Here is a 22,171-nt window from a genome sequence, read left to right as displayed (position 1 = left end):
AGATTTGGTAGAATGTATTTTAAGGAATTGGTCCATTTTATTTAGTTTATCAAGTGTATAGATGTAGAGTTATTCATAATATACCTTTAGTATCCTTTCAGTGTCCATGGGATTTGTAATGATGTCATCTCTTTCATCTGATATTAGTAATCTGTATCTTCTCTCTTTTTCTTTTTTTAGTTAGCCTGACTAGAAGCTTATCAGTTTGATCTTTTTAAAGAACCAGTTTTGGTTTTGTTGATTTTCTCTATTGAGTTCCTGTTTTCAATTTCATTAATATCTGCTCTAATTTTTATTTTCATTTCTTCTGCTTACTTTGGATTTAATTTGCTCTTCTTTTTCTAGTTTGGTAAGGTAAACACACAGGTGATTGATTTTAGATCTTCCTTTCTAATATATGCATTTAATGTTATGAATTTCCCTCTAAGTACTGTTTTCATTGCACCCTATAAGTTTCAATAAGCTATATTTTCATTTCATTTAGTTCAAAATATTTTTAAATGTCTATTGAGGTTTCATCTTTGGCCTATGTGTACTGGAAGTGTATTGTTTAATCTCTAAGTATTTGGGGGAATTTTCAGCTATCTGTCTATTACTGATTTCTGGTTTAATTTCACTGTGGTCTGAGAGCAGATATTTTATAACTGTTATTCTTTAAAATTTGTTGAGATGTGTTTTATGACCCAGAATGTGGTCTCTCTTGGTGAATGTTGTGAGCTTGAGAAGAATGTGTATTCTGTTGTTGCTTGGTGAAGTAATCTAGAGATGTCAATTATATTCAGTTGATTGATGGTGCTGTTGAGTTCAACTATTGCTTTAGTGATTTTATGTCTTCTGAACCTATCCATTTCTGATAGAGTGGTGTTGAAGTCTCCCACTATAATAGTGGATTTATATATTTCTTTTTGCAGTTCTACCAGGTTTGCCTCATGTATTTTGATGCTCTTGTATAAATACTTAGGGTTATTTTATCTACTTGGAGAATTGATCCCTTTATCACAATGTAATGCCTCTCTTTATCCTTGATAACTTTCCTTGCTGTGAAGTCTGATCTACTTGAAATTAATATAGCTACTCCCACCCTTTTTTTAAAAGCAGTGTTAGTATGGTATAACTTTTTCCATCCCTTTACTTATAATCTGCATGCAATTTTATATTTGAAGTAGATCTGTTATAAACAAGATATTGTTTTTTATCCACTCTGATAATCTCTGTTATCTAATTAGTGTATTTATACCACTGATGTTTAAAATGATGACTGATATTGTTGGATTAATAACTATTATATTTGTCACTGATTTCTATTCTTGCCCTAGTTCTTTTGTTTTGTCCTAGTCCTATCTTTGTCTTCCACACATTTTCCTGCTTTTCTTAGCATACCAGTTATACTTAGTTATACTTCTTTTTTCATTCTTTTTAGCGATTGCCCTAGAGTTTGCAAAACACATTTACAGCTAGTCTAAGTTCATACTATACCATTCCAGGAGCAGTGCACGTACCTACATTATTTTCCTTTTCTTGGAAGAACTTCTTTTAATATTTCTCATAGGGCAGGTCTACAGGTCTGCTGGCACAAATTTCTCCAATTTTTGTTTGTCTGAGAAAGTCTATATTTCTCTTTTATTTTGAAGGATAATTTCATAGAGTATAGAATTCTAGGTCAGTGGGTTTATTTTCTCTCAGATATTAAATATTTCCCTCCCCTCTCTTCTTACTTGTATGGTTTCTGAGGAAAAGACACATGTCATACTTATCTTGACCCTTTGTAGGAAAGGTGTTTTTTCCACTATGGCTTCTTTCAGTATTTTTTTCCTTTTGATTTTCTTTGAGTGTGACATTTATTCTACTGGGTCTTTTCTGAGGCCTGCACCTCTGGTTTGGTGTCTGACATTAATATTCTCAGTCATTATTGTCTCAAATATTGCTCTGTTCTTCTTGGTTTCCTTCTGGTATTCCCATTATGTGTATGTTACAACTTCTATAACTGTCCCCAGTTTTTGCATATTCTGGGTTTTTGGAAGGGGGTTTCAGATTTTTGTCTCTTTGCTTTTTAGTTTTGAAAGTTTCTATTTTTATATCCTCAAGCTCAGAGATTCTTTCCTCAGCTGTAACTAGTCTAGTAATGAGCCCTTGAAAGGCATTCTTCCTGTCCCAGTGTTTTTGATCCCTGGCATTTTTTAAAAAAAATTCTTTCTGGGAATTTCCATCTCTTCACTTACATTATCCATATGTTCTTACATGTTATCAACTTTTTCCATTAAATCCCTTAGCATATTCATCATATTGCCCTTAGCAATTTAAAAAAGTTCCTGGTCTGGTAAGTCCAGTATTCATGCCATACTCACACTAGTTTGGATGGTTGTTCAGTCACTTCAAACTGTTTTTCACCTTTTAGTACCTTGTAGAAAACCAGACATATCATCCTGGGTAAAAGGAATTGTTCTTTAGTAATGTGGTGGTGAGGTCTGGGGGAAGGGTAGCATTCTGACTGAGTAGGTCTCAGTCTTGGTGAGCCCATGTCCTTGGACTGTGAACTTCAACGGTGCTTCCCAGTTTCTACCCTTTTATGTGGACAGGATGGCTAGAGGGAGCTTAAGTCGGGTATTTCCTTTCCCCCAGGTAGGTTAGGCTATGACAAAGTCCCAGCAGGAGAGGCTTGGGTAAACTAGTTTCTCTTGAGGGCAGATCTTGTTAAGAACAGAAAGCTCTGGAATATTTCAAAATGCTTTTCCTCTCCTCCTGCTAGAAGCACAGGGGATTTTTCTCCAATATTCACTGTGAGGACCTGGTAGCACTCCTAGATGTAAAACTCAGAACTGTGGAGGCTCTCAACCTATAACTGGGTCCCCCTTAAATGTCTGACTCTCAGACTCGTGCCCACTGAGCCTCCAGTGATTCATCAATTGCACCTGAGCTTTTCCTACCCCGGCACTGGTTCCCATGGAGGTTTCTGCTTGTGGGTTTCTACTCTGGTAAGTTGTGATTTTCTGTATTTATGTCTGTCTCTCCAATTTGGGGGCAGTGGTTTGCCCTGTGACCTCCCTAATCTGACTGATTTAAGATTTTTTTGCTTTTTCAGTTTGTTCAGCCTTTTACTTGGTAGGACAGATGTGTGTCTTCTCAGTTCCTTACCTGCTGGACCAGAAACCACCTATTATCCCCCTTTTACACATTAGGAAACCAAGGCACAAAGATATTTAGTAATTTGACCAAGGGCTCCCAGCTGGTCTTTGGTTAAAACTGGTTTGATTCTCAAGAGTCTGTCCTTCTAACCACCAAACAAGCAAGATGGGCTGGAGGGGAGAGAGGAATGTTTTCCTACCATATTGTTCATGTCTCCTAAGTTCCATTTTCAAAAAGTTTTCCAAAACACTTAAAGAAACATGTGCCTCAAGAGTTGGCTAGAAAATAATAATAACTAAAACTTGAAGTAGGTATATGTAAACATTTTAGGGTAAAAAAAAAATCACTCCTAAGCCTACCATTTTTACAGATTACGTTTCAGTCCTTGTCCATCTTCATGAATGTTATACATGGACATTATGTATTCAACTTCTTCACTTAACATTTTATCATGGGTATTTCCCCATGTGTCTGTATCTTCTTTTTACAAATTACATTTAATAGCTGTATAATATTCTACCTTGGTGATGTGCTAACATTTACAAAAGTATTCTATTGTTCAAGATTTAAAATGAATATATTTCCTTTACAATGATAGATAATATTCCACAACTGTTTCCTTCCACTGAGTAATTTCATTCAGGATAGCCTTATATATGTGTTTACTGGGTCAATGGGTATGGGTAGATGTATAACTACCAGTGACTTTTATCATATTAGTGATATAATATGATATAGTGGTAACCCAAAAGGGCTGCACCAATTTTCTGAGCTTCCAGCATTGTATAATTATATGAAATATATTAAAATATTATACATACATATATAGAAAACCTCTTAGATGCAAATGCAGTGTCAATATAGGCAGCTTTAAAATAGAACCCCTTCCATGATCTGATGCATGACTTATTTTCAGATAGTAAGTTTATGTTACATGTAGCCTCGCATGCAGGAAACATTCCATAGGTATTGAATGGGTGGATGGATGCTATCCAATTGATTCCTCCTAATTGACACACAAAAAGTTGGTGGAAAACTTGAAATGATACCCTGATTTATAATACAGAGCTCCTCGTATTGTAAGTGTGATCTTATTTCATTTGGCAACATTTACTGTATACTTAGCAAGTGCAAAGCATAGTTCTGGAGCTGGGAACATTACTACCAGTAAGACATAATTTCATCCATTATGGACCTCATAGTTTGATTGAGAAACTCATACCTCTCTGTTTTCATTTCTAAAATGAATATACTGATCTCAGAAGTCCCTTCCAGCTCCTGGCTTCTGTGACCCCCTGAAACTAAATTGCCCAATTCTAGGTTTTAAGTCTGTAGAGTAAGCTTATTTTAAAGAGCAATCTAAAGGAACTGGGTATTCAGGATAATGACAAGAAATCTCTTTTTCCTCCTCCTCATTTATTCATTCATTCTCTATCATTCATTAGTGTATACTAAATGACATACACAATTAAGTGTTAGGAATAAAAATGGGAAAACACCTTCTTCTCTTAAAAATTCTACACAGTCCAAAAAGGGAAGGTATTTTGAAGAGGAATAGTTTGGCATCACAGCATATCATTGTGTGCATGTGACGGTGGTGCGCTCACTCTACTACTCTAGTTAAAGCTTAAATAAAGTGGTCTCCAGTATTAAAGTAGAGGAGGGAGTCATTGATACTGATTTAAGCTTCCCCTCTAAAGGCTTTCAAAAGTTAATGGAAAATATCATTGTCTTTTGTATGTTTATTAGGGAGAAAAATACTTGCACCATACTTGCCAATATCAAGGCGAGAGGACAAATGCATATGGACTCACCATTTCTCTTCTTCTACTTGCACTCCTACGGACTGGAACTTACTGGGTGCTTTACTTTCCCCCGTTTTGTCAGGCTCTTCTGCGTCATCCACCTGAAGGAAAAATCAAATAAGTAGAGGTTCCTCATTTTAGTCACCTTGCTTCAAAAATGAATGTCACAATTTATCAAAAACATCTGTAGTATTACTGAGATGTTTAGTGACTTGCAAACTTAGTGTTCAATATTTGTGTATTTGATGAGAACTGACTACATTGTTAGCATGTTCTTGGACTCTGCTTATCTTAGTAAAATGCAATTTTGTTCACTCCCAAGGTGCCTAATAAATGTTTATAATTCCTTCATAGATTTGTGATTCTGTACTTATCTGAGAGCATTATATTAGAAAGGAGCACTATAAGGTAATGTGTTCTTGGAATTTTTGAATTTGAAGATAATAAAACACACACAGAAGAAGAAGAAAATTCATTTATTGTAGTTAGAAGCACTGATACTGGGAGGTTTAGGTATTAACCTTATTAAGAGAAGCTATAGAATATCTTCATTTTTTCCCCTTAAACTAAGGAACTGACTTTGAAAACAGTTTCTAAATAATATGTATATATTAAAGCCTATATAGAAAATATTTCCATATCTAACTATGTGATGTATTAGGTTAATCCGATTTTGAAATTAATTTATGACTATTCCGAGCAATGAGGTTTTTCTCTTTTTAAATGTATTTAATAAATTTTTTCTAAATATAAAAGCAATTCAGTTTATATAAAATTAAAATAAAGAAATATATAATGTAGAAAGCTAAAGCCCTCCCCAAGAATTACTGTCCATCCTTCAATAATAAAAAAGATATAATATATAAATGATTATTAATACTAAATTTACAAAGATGCAATTATAGTACATACATATATTGCAATTTGCTTTATTCATTAACACTGCTATCTTTGTGGGCATTTTATTAAGTTAGTAAATATAGCTCTAACTCAAACCTTTTATTGGCTACATATTCCTTTTAATGACTAACATGGGCTCAGGGTAATTTTCTCTTTGTTGCTATTACATATAATATTACAATTAATATTTCATATGTATCTTTGGAACAATTGTGCAAATGTTATTTGGGAAAAATTCTTAGAAGTAGAAATGTTAGAGGGAAGGTACTAATAAGCATGTTCAACTGTAAGGAATATTGCCAAATTGCTCTTCAAAGCATTTATCATCTTTCCTTAATTGGCATAGAGAAGTGTCCATTTCCTTGTATTCTCACCAATGCTAAATACGGCAAACCTTAACATTTTTGCTAATAATCACAGGTGAAAAATACTTACTGGGCTCCTGTACTTGTATCTGTAAACTACCTATTCATAGCCTTTGCTAGCTTTTTGTGTTTTTATCTTATTGAATTGTTTTTTTATTTTCTAATTTGTAGAATCTTTTTATATCTTACATAAATATTTTCTCCCAGTTTATCATTCGTCTCTTAAACTTTGTCTTTCTTTGCAGGGAATCTTAAGGTACTATGTAGTCAAATGTAACTTTTATGGTTTGGAAAAGCCTTTGCCCTGAGCATATTTTTAAAAGTTCTCTTATGGACTTTTATGATTCCATTTTTCTTTTTTGTATTTAGTTCTTAAGTCCATTTCCTGAAATGTGTGTGTGTACAATACAAAGTAAAGATATAACATTTTTTCCCCCACATGGATTGTCAATTGATCTGGCTCCTTTTATTATTAATAAATTCATCATTTTGATTTCAGATGTCAACTTTATGTTATTCCAAACTTTGTATGTATACATATATTTACCCATACGTTCCCATATATATAGACCTGTTTTTGCATTCTTGCTCTGCCACCTTTTCTTCCTTATATAATTTATTATAAATACATTTTCTATGGCAAGACTCCTCCTTAACTTTTTTTTAAACTGTGATTTTAAAGTCCAGGTAATTTTGGGGTACTAACTTCTTCAAATAAACTTTAACATCAAGTTGTCAATAAAAGTCACACTGGGATTTGTATTGGAATTTCTTTAAATATTTCTATTAATTTTGAGGGAATTGACATTTTTACAGTCTGGGATATCCTTGTGTAGGAATGCTGAACAGTTTTCCTTTTATTCAGATCTCTCATATTTTATATAAGGGAAGTTTTTATTTTGTTTCCAGATTGGTATTATGTATTTTCTGTAAGCTCACTCTTGTTTTATAGTTTTTGTTACTAATGTAAATGGGCTCTTTTTGCTCCATTACATTTTTTATTTATTGATAATATGTAGAAAAGTTATTGATTTCTCTATATTATATTGTATTTCACTCTACTGAATTCTAATGTTTTTTCAGTGGTTTCCATTAGATTTTTTTTAGGTGGACATGCTTATTATTTGCAAATAAAAACAATTTCGCTCTGTCTTTGGAATATTTACACCTCATTTCACTTTCTTATTTCATGTCGGCTAATAAGGGCAAATAGTACTGAATAAGTAAATCTGTGAAAAAAGAAGGAATACTTACCTGGTTTCTGACTCTAATTGGTATAGCTCTACCATTTCATCTTTAAATCTAAGTTTAATTTGGTTTCTTGTGGATGCTTTTTATCATGCTGATATTTAGAAAGCTTCTGTATTTTAGTAAATATTATATTTCTTAGCATCTATCTGGATAGCATATTTTCCCTACTAAGGCTAAAGTAACTTGAATTTCTGTAACATGCAAACTTCATGATGGTATATTATTTTAAAAAATATGTATTTGGATCAGTGGCCAAATTTAGTTAGAATTTTTACATCTATATTTATGAACATGTTTTTCCATAATTCTTTGTTCTTGTGTTTTTCCAAGTTTGGGTATCAGAGTTACGTTTATTTGATAAAATTTATTGAGAATCTTGACCTTTTCTCTTGTATTATAACATACTTTAAATAGGAAGTATTTTCTTTTTGAATGTTGGTAAAAACTTTTCTGTAAAATCATCTGAATTGGAACCATTTTTGGGGAGGTATATTTTTTACTTTTTTGCAATTTATTAGTATCTTACTTTTATCTAATATATGTTATAGTTACCAGATTTCTTGTCCCAGATTTTGGACTTCCTCTTGCATTAGTAGTACTAATTTACATGTACGTCTATTTTATCTCGACTTTAAAGTTTACCAGCATAAAATTGTTACAAAAATCTTTTATATTTTTTAAAAAAGATTGTCTCATTCCTGATATTGTTGATTTACATTATCTTTTTCAATCATACTTGTCTATTTATTTGGTCTTCTCAAAGAACCAGTTTTGATTTATCAATTTGATTTTAGTTATTGCTGTCACTCTGTTTTGTTTTCTAATGTATTTTTTCTATTTTCATCATTAGTGGTTACTTTTAATTTGTTATTCTTTTCTTGTTTTCTAGAATTGAATGTTTTGTTTGTATTGTAATACTTCTGACTTAATTATGAAAGAACATAGGGCTATGAATTCTTCTGAGATCATAGCTATGGCCATGATGATATAACTACAAGATGTAGTGATGATGGTGGGATTCTCATCACAGAATAATCTCGAATTTCCTTTTGAAGCTAAATGTTATTTACAACACCTTTAGTATGTTCAAGTGGTTGGATTTTGTTATCTGCTTAGTGTTAATTTCTAGTTTTAATGCCTGATGGTTGGAAACCATGACTATACTATCTTTTTATTTTTATTAAGGTATTATTGATATACACTCTTATGAAGGTTTCATACGAAAAAAACAATGTGTGCATACAAAACCCTAAAGACTCCACTCCAAAACTACTAGAACTAATATCTGAATTCAGCAAAGCTGCAGTATACAAAATTAATACACAGAAATCTGTTGCTTTCCTATACACTAATGATGAACTAGCAGAAAGAGAAATCAGGATAACAATTCCATTCACAATTGCATCAAAAAGAATAAAATACCTAGGAATAAACCTAACCAAGGAAGTGAAAGACCTATACCCTGAAAACTACAAGACACTCCTCAGAGAAATTAAAGAGGACACTAACAAATGGAAACTCATCCCATGCTCTTGGCTAGGAAGAATTAATATAGTGAAAATCGCCTAAAGCAAGAATCCTGCTTAAAGCAATCTACAGATTCAATGGAATCCATATCAAAATACCTACAGCATTCTTCAACAAACTGGAACTAATAGTTCTAAAATTCATATGGAACCACCAAAGAGCCCGAATAGCCAAGGCAATCCTGAGAAGGAAGAATAAAGCAGGGGGGGGTCTTGCTTCCCAACTTCAAGCTCTACTACAGTAATCAAGACAATTTGGTACTGGCACAAGAACAGACCCATAGAATGGTGGAACAGAAAAGAGTCCAGATATTAACCCAAACATATACAGTCAATTAATATATGATAAAGGAGCCATGGATATACAATGGGGAAATGACAGCTTCTTCAACAGCTGGTGTTGGCAAAACTGGACAGCTACATGTAAGAGAATGAAACTGGATCATTGCCTAACCCCATACACAAAAGTAAATTCAAAATAGATCAAAGACCTGAATGTAAGTCATGAAACCATAAAACTCTTAGAAAAAAACATAGGCAAAAATCTCTTGGACATAAACATGAGCAACTTCTTTATGAACATATCTCCCTGGGCAAGGGAAAAAAACAAAAATGAATTAAGTGGGACTATATCAAGCTGAAAAGCTTCTGTACAGCAAAGGACACCATCAATAGAACAAAAAGGTATCCCACAGTATGGGAGAATATATTCATAAATGACAGATCTGATAAAGGGTTGACATCTAAAATATATAAAGAGCTCACGCACCTCAACATACCAAAAGCAAATAATCCAATTAAAAAATGGACAGAGGAGCTGAACAGACACTTCTCCAAAAAAGAAATTCAGATGGCCAACAGACACATGAAAAGATGCTCCACATCGCTAGTTATCAGAGAAATGCAAATTAAAACCACAACGAGATATCACCTCACACCAGTAAGGATCGCCACCATCCACAAGAAAGACAACAACAAATGTTGGTAAGGATGTGGAGAAAGGGGAACCCTACTACACTGCTGGTGGGAATGTAAATTAGTTCAACCATTGTGGAAAGCAGTATGGAAGTTCCTCAAAAAACGCAAAATAGAAATACCATTTGACCCAGGAATTCCACTGTTAGGAATTTACCCGAAGAATGCAGAGCCCAGTTTAAAAAAGACATATGCCCCCCTATGTTTATCGCAACATTATTTATAGTAGGCAAGAAATGGAAGCAACCTAAGTGTCCATCAGTAGATGAATGGATAAAGAAGATGTGGTACATATACACAATGGAATATTATTCAGCCATAAGAAGAAAACAAATCCTACCATTTGCAACAACATGGATGGAGCTAGTGGGTATTATGCTCAATGAAATAAGCAAGGTGGAGAAATACAAGCATCAAATGATTTCACTCATCTGTGCAGTATAAGAACAAAGAAAAACTGAAGGTAAAAAACTGCAGCAGAATCGCAGAACCCAAGAATGGACTAAGAGTTACCAAAGGGAAAGGGACTGGGGAGGATGGGTGGGAAGGGAGGGACGGGGGGAAGGAGGGGCATTCAATTAGCACACATAATGTAGGTGGGGGGCATGGGGAAGGCAGTATAAGACAGAGAAGACAAGTAGTGATTCTATAGCATCTTACTACACTGATGGACAGTGAATGTAATCGGGTATGTGGTGGGGACTTGATGATGGGGGGTGTCTAGTAACCATAATGTTGCTCATGTAATTGTAGATTAATGATATCAAAGTAAAAATAAAAATAAACCATGTGGTTACTACATTCACCCATATTATCAAGTTCCCACCCATACCCCATTGCAGTCACTGTCTATCAGTGTAGTAAGGTGCCACAGAGTCCCTATTTACCTTCTCTGTGCTACACTGCATGACTGTACTATCTTTTCTTTTTGGAATCCATTAAAATTACCTCCGTAGTTTGGACTTAAGGTAAGTTCCCCTTAAAAAAGTTTTCTTGAATAACCTTGATTCTGATATCAAAGACATCAAACTAAAGTTTACAAAGTCTGAATGTATTCATTGTTAAAAAGAAAAAAACTGTTCATTGCACTTGTTGGAAGAACGGTAAAGCACTCTTTACTCAGGGGAACCACTGTTACAGACAAAGGGACTACTACAGGGGGTCTGGAACTAGGGGGGAGAGACTGGGTTCAGCTCCAAATACAACAAGGAAAAGTGAGAGTTTACAGCAGCCAAAGCGCAGGGTGGGGGGTGGTCAGTAGATAAAAAATCACTGAGGAAAAATCAGAGGTAAGGGAGTTAAACTGACTTCACAGAATTCTTACAGAAGGCATGCCAGGGTGATCGATGTCACCTAGGGGACCATGGGGGATGCAGAACATGATCAGACATCCTATATTGATGGTGACCAATATCGAGGGTGGGAGATCCTGGCTACAGTGACTTAGCAGGATTCTTGATAAAGATACATACAGAAGTACAAAAAATGAGACCTGGCTGGGGACAGAGTTCAGAGCAGCCTGACGAGAGTGAGGTCAAGGAGAGTTCTTCCGTTTTCCTTTATTGTTTTAAGTCAATGCATTATGAATCGGAGATAATGTGACCTTTTTATTTCTCAAAGTCCTCTTTCAAATCATAGTAATGACTCACTTGGTTTTAATTGTTCTAAAATAGTTCGGTCCACGTGGCAGAGACAAGTTTTGCCATTTGCAGTTGGACTTACTTCTTTACATAGGACATAGTATATATCTTGTAAACTTGGACAGGTGTTAAAGGAAATAAGTAAATCTTAGGACTGCAATCTCAAAGAGCTTCATTTTCTTTTATTTTTAATTCAAAAAATGAGAAAGCAATCACATTTTACATAATGTGAAAGATTAAGCTTAAAGTTCTTTTTGGTTGTTTTGCAACATGAGTAAAATGGTAACAGAGAGAATCACGATCTAATATCTGGAGGTAGAGGAGGGATTACTATGTGAAATTCATCTGTAGTTTACACTTTTGGTAGACTAGAAGATGGTATAACTAACTTTTGCTAGTGGCTAGTTTTGGGGAGGGAAGTAGGAGTTAGAGGTAGACAGAAAGGGGAATTTCATATTTTGTTCTGTATACTTTCATATTGTGTGAATCCTTTACAAATCTTTTACCAAAACTAGATGCAACAATACCATATGCATGTATTGCTTATTTTGCAGTTTTAAAGAAAAAAATTTCCGTTAATATTACCCTTGACTTTTTAGAAGACATACAACTACTCTAAATCCAAAGCAACCAGTTACTCTCTTCCCACTACCCTACCTCAGAACACCAGAAGAGCACCAGATAAATAGTTGGGTTTTAGAGCCATATTACATTAAATATTCTAGTGTCACATATAGTGCCATGAGGTGTTCCCACTAAAAGAACATGACCAAGACTACATATACACCCTGCTGATCTTAGGCTTTTAAACACCCACACTCATTGAGGGAAACAGCGTCTTTATTTATTTGTTGGACAAAGCACCTCATTTTGGTGACTTAACTTATTGTCCAGCAGCTCCAAGCCCATCTTTTGTGCCCATCTGCTCTGTGGTACTGGGGCCAGGGCTCTGCAAACTACATCTCCCAGGCTTCCTTGCTGGCCACCTTCCAGTTATATTCTAACAAAGGAAGGTGGGGGAACGGAAGGGACTTCCTTCCTGTTTCCACCTGCTGGTGTTGCTGCAGGCAAGGACAGCTGGCTTGGCCTCCAGTTCCTCTGACAGCCTCACAGCCTTGTGCTCAAATCCCAACACCAGCTGACGACACCTATTCCGTGGTCTAAGGCTGGCAGTACTGGGGCCTCTCCTCTGAGCTCCTACATTCTGGAAGCCCCATCTTTCCCCTTTTGGTCCCCTAGTGCTAGGAGTGGTAACTGCTTCGTGCATCCTTTCATAGCTCTCGTAGTCTTCCCATTCCTGCAGAACCAATTTTGTGTATTAAATGGCCTCTATTTGAGAAACAAGCACGGATTCTGTTTTCCTGAGTGGGCTTCTCACTGATTCCTTTTGGCTACATTTATATACATTAAAATGCCTAGAATGTTGCAGCTTTACACCAAGGGGTAGAATCAAAACTAACCAATGAAGCGTTTTTCAAAAGATGCATGATAGATATTTCCCTAAGAACCATCATCCTCACCACACAGAGACAGGAAGAAGGAAGGGAGCAAGGGTCTTGAGGATGACAACAGGGAACACAGTATTGTGTTCCAGCCTCACCCCACCTCTCCAAACCCACAGCTGATTTGCACCATGTTTGTTGTCATTTCTAAGCTTTAGTCATTGTATGTCAATTTAGCTGTGACTTTTATCCCTTGTTCATCCAGATGGACAAATCTCACGTCTCTTATACAGTGTACAGCATAATCTACTTAAATTTATGAATTTGCTTTTAAAATTTTTAAAGAAATTACAGGATAATTAAATATCTGTCTTGAATAAATTGAGAAAGCCCTTGGCAGGTAACAAAATTTGGCTTATCCAAAATTCAGCGTATTTGGTTAATCGTGATTTTTAAGGAGGACAATATTAATAATAAAAACTAAATCAAATATTTTTAAGCCCTTATTATGCCAGGCACTGTGACTAGAGCTATATATATATATCAGTCAATTTTTACTACCACCTGTAAAGTACGCTATGAAATAGTGACTATTATGACTGTCATTTTCTAGATGAGGAAAGAGAGCTGTTAGTAACTGACCTAAGTTCACAAACTAAGTTAGCAGAGTAAATGATTGTAATATTAATGATTAGGTATGGATTAAATTTAGAATGATGGAAAAGACTTGGAAGCTCTGACTCTAAAGAAAGAAAGGGTGGGAAGGAGTTCAGGACCCTAGTACTATGTATTTTGAGGATAAGGATTTAAATTTGATGACAATGTGATGAAGTTTGCTGTCCACTTTGCATCTTGCATTTTTATTTACTTATTATTCTTCATCAGGGAAACAGCACAGCATGGCCACATTAGACATCTGGGTACAATCCAGGCTATGTCAGCCTAAAATGTGTGGCCTTGCTCAGCTTCTCCATGTTCTCATCTGCAGGGTGGTAATAACAGCACCTAGGCCGTAGGCTTGTTATAGGAGGTAAATGAGGCAACTAGGTGAAGTGCTCAGAACTCCCACAGAATTTCTATGGCTGTGAACAGTGATTGACAAGTAAAAGCAAAGTTTTTGCTCATGAAAACATACAAATATTTAAGAAGCAGGATGTTCTCTGAAACAAAAGCTTTCTCCCCAACATTATAGTTGGGTTTCAGAGTAGCTTCATCTTACTGGGTGAAAAAAAACAATTTTGATGTCACATATATGAATGCTGTATTCTGAGTAATAATTATTTGGGAAGTAACCTATCAGGCCAACCAGTAGACTTGAGAGGTGATTAAGATAGATATATAGAAGCTTTTAAATGAAACGAGCAGTAAGACTAGTAAACAATTATCTTTAAAAAACATTATTAAATGAAAAAAGGAAAGATGTGGAATAGTGTGGGAAAAATGTGAACATCTGACTAAAAGAAGGGAATATACAGCATGGAGAAGACAAGGAATGACTTTACTGTGCAGATAGTGGGTAAAGGCGGGGAGGACCTGATAATATGGGTGAATGTTGAAACTACAGTGTTGTTCATGTAAAACCATCATAAGATTGTATATCAATGATACTTTAATTAAAAAAGGGAATAAATAAAGTACATATTTGCTTGAATATGCACAATATGTATGGAGATGCAACTATTGGTTATATTTATTTCCTCCAGAAAGGAGAGCTGGCAGGAGACTAGAAATGGGAGGAAGGCTAGTCACCACATATCTTTATATGACTTTTGAATTTTGAGCCACAGGAATATATTATCTATTGAAAAATAATGTAAAGAAAAACATAAATTGAATCTTAAGGAAACAGAAGAAACATTACTGGGTGCCAACTATGTGCCAGATAGGAAGGTAGATTTTGTGTGTGTGGCAAAATGTACATAAAATTCTTCATTTTGTCCCCTTTAAAATGTACAGTCCAATGGCACTAAGTACATTCACACTGCACGCTCCTATCACCACCATCAGTATCCAGAATTTCTCCTCATCCCGAACTGAGACTCTGTACCCCATAGGAAACTGGGTTTTGTAAATTCAATCTTCAAAATAATCCTGTGAGGGATAGATGAGGAGTCAGGCTCAAGAAGATCAAGTAATTTGCCTGGGACAACACGGAGGACCCACCTCAGCTCTTCCCCACTCTGCAAATCCTTTGTGTGGCAAGAGGAGAAGTCACTTCCAGGGGGACATGGGGTGGGGGTGGAGGCTGGCTTTGAGCCCGCGCCTCCTGCTGTGTCTTCTGGTCCCAAGCACTAGCACTATAAATGCTTTCAGGGAACTTGACATCTTGTGCCATGGTAACTTGCAGACTATAAAAAAGCATTTGACTCATTGCTGTTGGAGAGAAATTAATTGCCCTTTAAAAGTGGACTCTGCAGAACGGACTGTGAAAAAACATCCTTGATGTGAAAATGCACCCCACGCCTGGCTTGAAGATGTACCTTAGAGTTGGTTCAGTGTGGACAGATTTACTGGTCACCACGTCAGGACATTATTATTCAAAGGGCACCTGAATGATATGGCAAAACAAAAATGGAAGAAAAGAATGAGTCTTCTCCACTGAGAGAAGAAAACTTCTAACAGGATAAGCCAAGCAGAACAGATGTGAAAAACAAGAACCAATTTGATCTTATCTTTGAGTAGCAGAAAAAAGTTGAGAAGCCTGTTGAATTATCTATCCTTTTTCTGAAATGCATGACTTAAGAGCCAGCGATCATGCTGAAGCGGCCGCACATCTTTTGCTCATGACGCAGTGACATGAGCTGTGGCTTCCTGCACTGTCACCCACTTCGGCCTTGCCGGCCTTCACTCCTCCATCTCAGAGAAGCGATTCACATTTTCGCTCTCGTATGATTACTCAGTAGTGTTGACATACTGTAACACACCCTGATAACCCAGGTTATTCTTGGAGGGCCACTTCTTTTTTGAGAATCAAACTGCACTTTAGGATTGTGGGCACTTTGTGTTTGATTGTGTTTGTGTTTGTTTCATTACCCTACATTTTGAGTCACACATACAGTTTAGAGAACAAAAATAAAACTGTTAATGATGTCGACAGACAAGATATATTCATCATTGTTTTAAAATCACGTTTAACAATGTAGGAAGTCCAGAGTCAAGAACCTGACCACCTGGTCCTGTGCATAGCGATGTGATCCAAAATGGCAAGACCTCAAAGTTTTTGGAAAAAATGGAAGTGTTACATGCCTTAGTTTTGGGTGCCTATTGCAAACGACAGAAAGGGAAGCTGTTACCTGTATCCCGACAGACAGGCATCGATTTTTCTTAAAGTGCTCCTTCTTCCTGTCCTCCGTGGTGACAGTGGCTATGGTGGTCGTGGTGGTGACAGTGGCTGGGCTGTTGCCCACGTGTTGACTTGCTGGGCCGTGGATCTGGGCATTTGCGGCTTCGATGGCGGCCGTCAGAGCCTTCATACTGTCCAGGCTCTCGGTGGAGTTGCTCAGTCCAGACTGGCTGATAATATCTCCTCGCTGGCCCTGGCCGTCCATGTAGGCATCCTGGGCAGACTCTGTGCTACTCTGGGCTGTGATAGAAATGAAAGGTTTCGTGGTAGTTCTGGGTGGGACTGGAGGTGGTGTCTTCTTATATGTTGTAATGCAAGATGACACTGGAAGACAGTGAAAACAAAGACACTGTGATTTCTGCCTGGGTCTTAGTTTCTGTACTTAACTGACATCCATTGGAAATTAGGGCACATGAGACACACAGAGACATTTAACATGAGAGCAAGTCTGTAGATTCCTGCCTTGTGGGATCTTTGGGTCCCCTAGCGGGTGACACTGGCACAAAGATTGAGGGGGAAAAAGACTGGAAAACACCAACCTCTGAGATGGAAGTTGCTGAAATAGAAATTAATATGAATTGACATAAAATAGACAGGACTAGCTGTCTATAGAAATCTTCCCAGGCTGATCTCCTGAGAGAGATCAGCATGTGGGTAAGGCCAGGGTAGACCCTGCCTTCTCAGCACTACATTAGAGAGCTAACGTGAAACAAAGTAATTCACTGGAGAAGATTCTGGTGGTTGATGATGAACATTGAAAAAAAAGAGGGACAGCAAAGTGGTTGTTAGCATGTGTTCTAATCCTAATAATAGTACCAAGCCAGGGGTGTGCAGGGCGCACAGCACTTTATCATAGTTTCCTGCAAGGGGCTCCCATCAACACCATCTTCTCTGTTCCTCCTCCTTCCCTTCCCTCCCTCCTGACTTTTGCTTGCTTGCTTGTGCTGGATAGGCGCTCACTATATAATTTTTGATCTGAGGAGCAGTGCTGTTTCTGAGCAGAACTGTCTGAGAGGGAATGCATTGCCCAGCAGTCTCTTGTTGTAAAACACACATACACCCTACTTTACAGATGTGTGTGTGCATGGCCTCCCTAAAATCCTGTCCTTCAGGGCCTTGAGGAGTCCTTTTTGGGCCTGGGCAGTTCTGTCAAGGTCCCCCTGCAGCCCCAGCTGAAGCCCCTTTCTTTGACCATCTGATTATTACCCTGAGGGTCCTGAAGAAGCTTTACACACTGTTTTTCAGATTTCCCATTTGTGGAGCCCTACGTAGGAAGTACAGATCAAAAAGAATGATTAAGTTCCCAAGTGGGGACTTCCTGCCAGTAGAGAACAATTCCTTAACCAGCTTTCTAAAGATTTCTTCCTTCTCATGCCTTCTTCCTTTGAGACCCTTCCAGAAACGCATGCCCCCGAGCTGGCCAGCTCTTCCTGGCACCATTCCTTCTCAGCTTTGCAGGCTAAGCCCTAAGTGCTTTCCACTCTCCTAGGATTATTGTTACTTCTAAAAATTCTACTCTCATGATTCCACACCATGAATGACTTAGAATCCACCCAGGTCTGAGTGCCAGGAGGCATGTGGTAAAGTGAGACGCAAGGAGGGGGAACACAAGTGAATAGATCTTGTCCAATCAAAATTGAAGAGAAAATGAGTGGCTTCCACACAGTAAGGGAAATGTTTCACTTAAGAGTAACATTCTCAAAAAGGTTGATTAAAAAATGCAAGTGCTCCTTATATTCAAGTGGAACTTGAAAAAAGACATGACGTAGTTGAAGTATTAGTATTGCTTTCCTTTGCCTGATATGTTTATTTGTTCATTTCAAATAAAATTTTTTTTCCTTCTTAAGGTCCTGAAACATACTACCCCAGCTCAAAGCTGGCTGAAAGGACTCCTGTTCATTTATAAGCAGAGTGTGCAGGAGTGGAATTCCAGATCTTAGTGACATCACTTTCATGCAGATGACCCTGCAGAGCATAGAAAGACCAGAGTTTGTTTTTATATTTGAGTTAACAAATTACTAGAAAAAAAAGTTATAGAGAAAATAAAGGAGAACAAATTTCTGTCCTATTTCAGCGTCTAGCTATTCAATATCGTCTTGGTTTGCATAGAAAGATAATGCTAATGTTGGAAGCTTCAGGAAGGAATTCTTTTTTTTCCTGTAGTGGTGAAGGTGCTCTGGAGAAACTTGTAGACTCCTACTATTCTGCTTATCCTTTATTATCAGGAGCACACTTGCATTAGGAGGCCACAAACCAGACGTAGGATCAAACCTACTTTTGTGGCTTATTAGTACTTTCTCACTGGCTAAGCCAGTGGGTCACATATGATGAAACTATGCTGAGGGTTACTTAGCAGTTCCTGGTTACTAAAATTTAGAAACGCTTTCTAATACGAGACCAAGCCCATAAGAAACTACAAATAAAAATGCAAAAGGACAACAAAAGCACTCCAAATACACATATACTTAGAGTTGTACAGAAGTCTCATAACAGCTTCTTAATGTAAGTAAGTTACCCTATGTTGTTCTTAACTGCCAAGCAAGCTGTGATTTGATCTGCCTTCAGTGATTGCAGGCTTCTGCACAGAATTCATGGTCAAAGCAGTCTGGCATGCACTGAGAGTTGTATCAGATGGTCAGCTCTTCCTGGGCTGAAGACCACAAGAGAGAAGGGCCGCCTCAACCCACTATTTGTTTCTGTTGAGGACAAAGGTCTCCTGATTTGGGTGATTTGGTAGAGATGGCCAGTTGAACAGTCCTCAAAAGTAAGTGCTTTATTATTACAAAGGAGATAAAATGAATCAAACAGCATTAAGAGCTGGAACTGGTTCTTATCAGCTTGCTAATAATTATGCAAATCTTTCAAGTCTATGTTCAGTAATGTTTCACTGATAGTTGAAACTGACCTCAGTGTGAGTGTTAAACCACACAAACTGGCAAATGTTGTAAATCAGTAGATGGCCTCCCAGGGAGGTGGTTGTTTAGCATTTCTAGCACAACTCTGCATTGAGTGGTGCTATTCAGCTTGCAGGCCAGAGGGAGCTGTGTCCATTCACAAACTGTTAAGTGCCTAGTGCCTGGAAAATCGAGAGAGCTTTTAGAAACGTTTATAGCAACTCTAGAGTGTTTTGTTGGTTGATCCTAACAAAAATAGAAAACCCAAGGCCTGTGTTCTGTGTGCCTTTGTTTTTTAATTTCCTTTTTCTAGTAATTCGTTTTTATTACATTTTAGCAAAATATTGATCTGCAACAGATCGGACATCAAACAAGCAGACTGATGCATTGCCAGAGATAGTCTGAGAAGCACTGATACAGAACATTTGCAAATACAGCAGGCAGGTCAGAGATACTGCATGTGAGACTGAGAACATATTAGAGAGGTAACTTGAAACTACAGGATACTTTAGAAAGCAAAAGGATATGAAGAGGCCAGAGGAAGAAAAGGAATGGTGGAAGGACTGAAACTGGGGACATACTGGGACTACTGCACAGATTTGGGATGGGAACAGTGGACTTGTGCCTTTAACTCAGGTAAGCTGCCTATTTCTAAGAGGGCATATGTTAGTGAGCAGGTGTGAGGTCTAGAAAAATGGAAGGATTCTTGTGCTGCATTTCATTCTGGAACCTTGTCTTTAAGGGGAAATCACAGGGTGCTCCAGGGAGAGAAAACCCCTATCTAGTGAGGAGTGGTTTAAGGAGAGAGGATGTTTAGTTTGCAGGAGGAGGAAGACAGGGATTTCTGATTATTCCGAAGGCTATTGTATAGAGGATAGCATGGACTGGTTCTATATGTAGCCCCAAAGGAAATCACAAAGGTAAAAGCTCAGAGAGGCATAAAGAATAGTTCTCTAGCGATCAGTTGTCCAGAGATGGCATGTGGGCACCTTGAGCTCTTAGTGAGTAGTGGGCTCTTAGTCCCTGGAGGTGTTTGAGCACAGACCAGGTCATCTTTGGGCTGGGAAGTTATTAAAATTGCACCACTATCTGACAGAGGCCTGAAGTAAGTGACAAGACATCTTTCAAACTGGAGCTCCTGTGGCTTTATGAATTTGAATAAAATCTAGGAAATCATTTGAGAATGAAAGACCCAATGAGAGTGAAGCTAACAGCTGAAGAAAGAGGCCAAGATAGAAGGCCAGGGAGAGTTACCAACAGGCAGTTTGGTAGCAGTTATGAATGTTCTGGCATACTGGGAACACATTTTGGCATGGATGAGGACAAACTGTTAACAGAGATGCTGGCTGCCACTGCTGTCAGTCATGTAGGTCCAGAAAGGCTGAGCATACAACCAGTTGTGGAGGCCGTGCTCACTGTGATGGTGCGTGGCCCAGACTGGATGGCCCACCGAATGCCAGACAAATTGGGTCTGGCCCCCATCCTTCACAGGATAAAAGCACAAACCTAGGTAATAACAAAGACGATGGGATGGAGAATAAGTGCAGATTCTCAACAGGCACCAGATGAAGCTAACCAGCACAGAGTGAATCCTTACCCTGAAACACACTGTGCTAGGAATTTATTTAATAGACACAGTCTCATGACAGGAAGAGCTCACTATCCCTATTTGCTTGATGGTAAGACTGAGGCTCAGAGCCGGTACATGACTTCTCCAAGTCAAAGTAAGAGGTACAGTTAGCACGCTCAGGACTGTTTTTATTCACCCAAACCACTTGTATTCAACTGCCCATTAAACCTTCCATTAAACACCCTGTCCAGTGAAGCACAGTGTTTTCCATGAGAAACTGCCAGGAAAACTGCTGCGAGCACAGGACTTTGCGCCCTACAGGATCTTGTCAAAGGGTCAGAGAATGGATGAATTTGGAGTGGTGAAGAAGGGGTGTGCATCAGCTGACACTTTAAAATACTGCAAAAAAGGAGAGTCTCCCACAAAACAAAACACACATGGAAAAATCACTCCCTTGTTGCAAAATATTTACAGCTTAACATTTACAGGCCACCCAAAGTGTGGTGGTCAGTGGTCTGTGCTGAGCCAGCCTTCGGTGAGAAGATGGCATCAGATGACTGTTGAGGTGGAGCTGGGGGCTTCTAGCCTTGTCTCTCTCTGAGTTTGGGCTCCAGGGACCTAGCTACGTGAAACCACAAAGACTAGCTGACCTTTCCTCCGTGGAAGTAGAAAAAAGCATGCTTGTGTGAGCCTGTAGTGGGAGGAGAGGGAATGTGGACAGAGAGGGAGGGGCGCTGTAATAACTCTTGTAGTCATAAGGCTCGCCAGTTGGTAGTCGCTAGTATTCCAGACACTTCCTAATGCCAGACAAATGCACCAAGCCTGGGCATGTCTAGCTTAGAGATCTATTCAGCTGATAGCAGCCTGTCTCTTGTGGGGAGAACAGATCTTTCAGGGAGCAGAGCTCTGCTGCTGATCAAACACAACATTGTTCTCACAAGGAAGAATGGAAAGGTTTGTTTCAGAGTACCAGCTTTTTTTTTTTTTTAAAGAGGCACCCAAGTTTTAACAAGTTGCTACAAAACTTGGGCTTCCTGAGGTAAGGCTGTCGGGCACAGTGCATGTACTGTACCAAAATCCAGGGGAGGAGGGACGGATCAGAAAGTTAGTCATTAAAAAAGAAAGAAAAAAAAGCCCCAGGCACTTCATGCCTGGAAATGATGTAACATGCAGCCACTCCTCTGTTACAACTACAACCAAACAATGCTCCGCAGTCCTCGGCAGCTGCTCTCCAAATGTCAGCACCCACCAGTCAAAAGGGCTTGAAAACCGTCACGCTGAAGGGCTGTGCTGTGCTTTGCTCGCCCACATATTCCCGGAGCACTCTCGGGAACCTG

At 38.1% G+C, this 22,171-nt stretch overlaps 1 protein-coding gene across 11 annotated transcripts in view; it reads right to left on the bottom strand.

The window, feature by feature from the left end:
• The window catches only part of DLGAP1 (DLG associated protein 1), an 858,481-nt gene that overhangs the window by 61,829 nt on the left and 774,481 nt on the right, over nucleotides 1-22,171 (bottom strand). For 8 of the 11 annotated variants that reach the window (XM_073212860.1, XM_073212859.1, XM_017658265.3 and 5 more), the window contains 2 exons: nucleotides 16,321-16,694; nucleotides 4,938-5,029 (listed from right to left, as the gene is read on the bottom strand). In XM_073212860.1, coding sequence (XP_073068961.1) covers nucleotides 4,938-5,029; nucleotides 16,321-16,694 — 466 coding nt within the window. The remainder of the gene's footprint in view (nucleotides 1-4,937; nucleotides 5,030-16,320; nucleotides 16,695-22,171) is intronic. The other 3 variants (XM_037018426.2, XM_073212861.1, XM_073212863.1) reach the window with 1 other exon arrangement.

Source organism: Manis javanica, chromosome 9 (assembly GCF_040802235.1).
Source record: "Manis javanica isolate MJ-LG chromosome 9, MJ_LKY, whole genome shotgun sequence".
Classification (NCBI taxonomy): Eukaryota; Metazoa; Chordata; class Mammalia; order Pholidota; family Manidae; genus Manis; species Manis javanica.
Note: the sequence above shows the minus strand (reverse complement) of the source record. Positions and strands in the feature narration are given on the sequence as shown.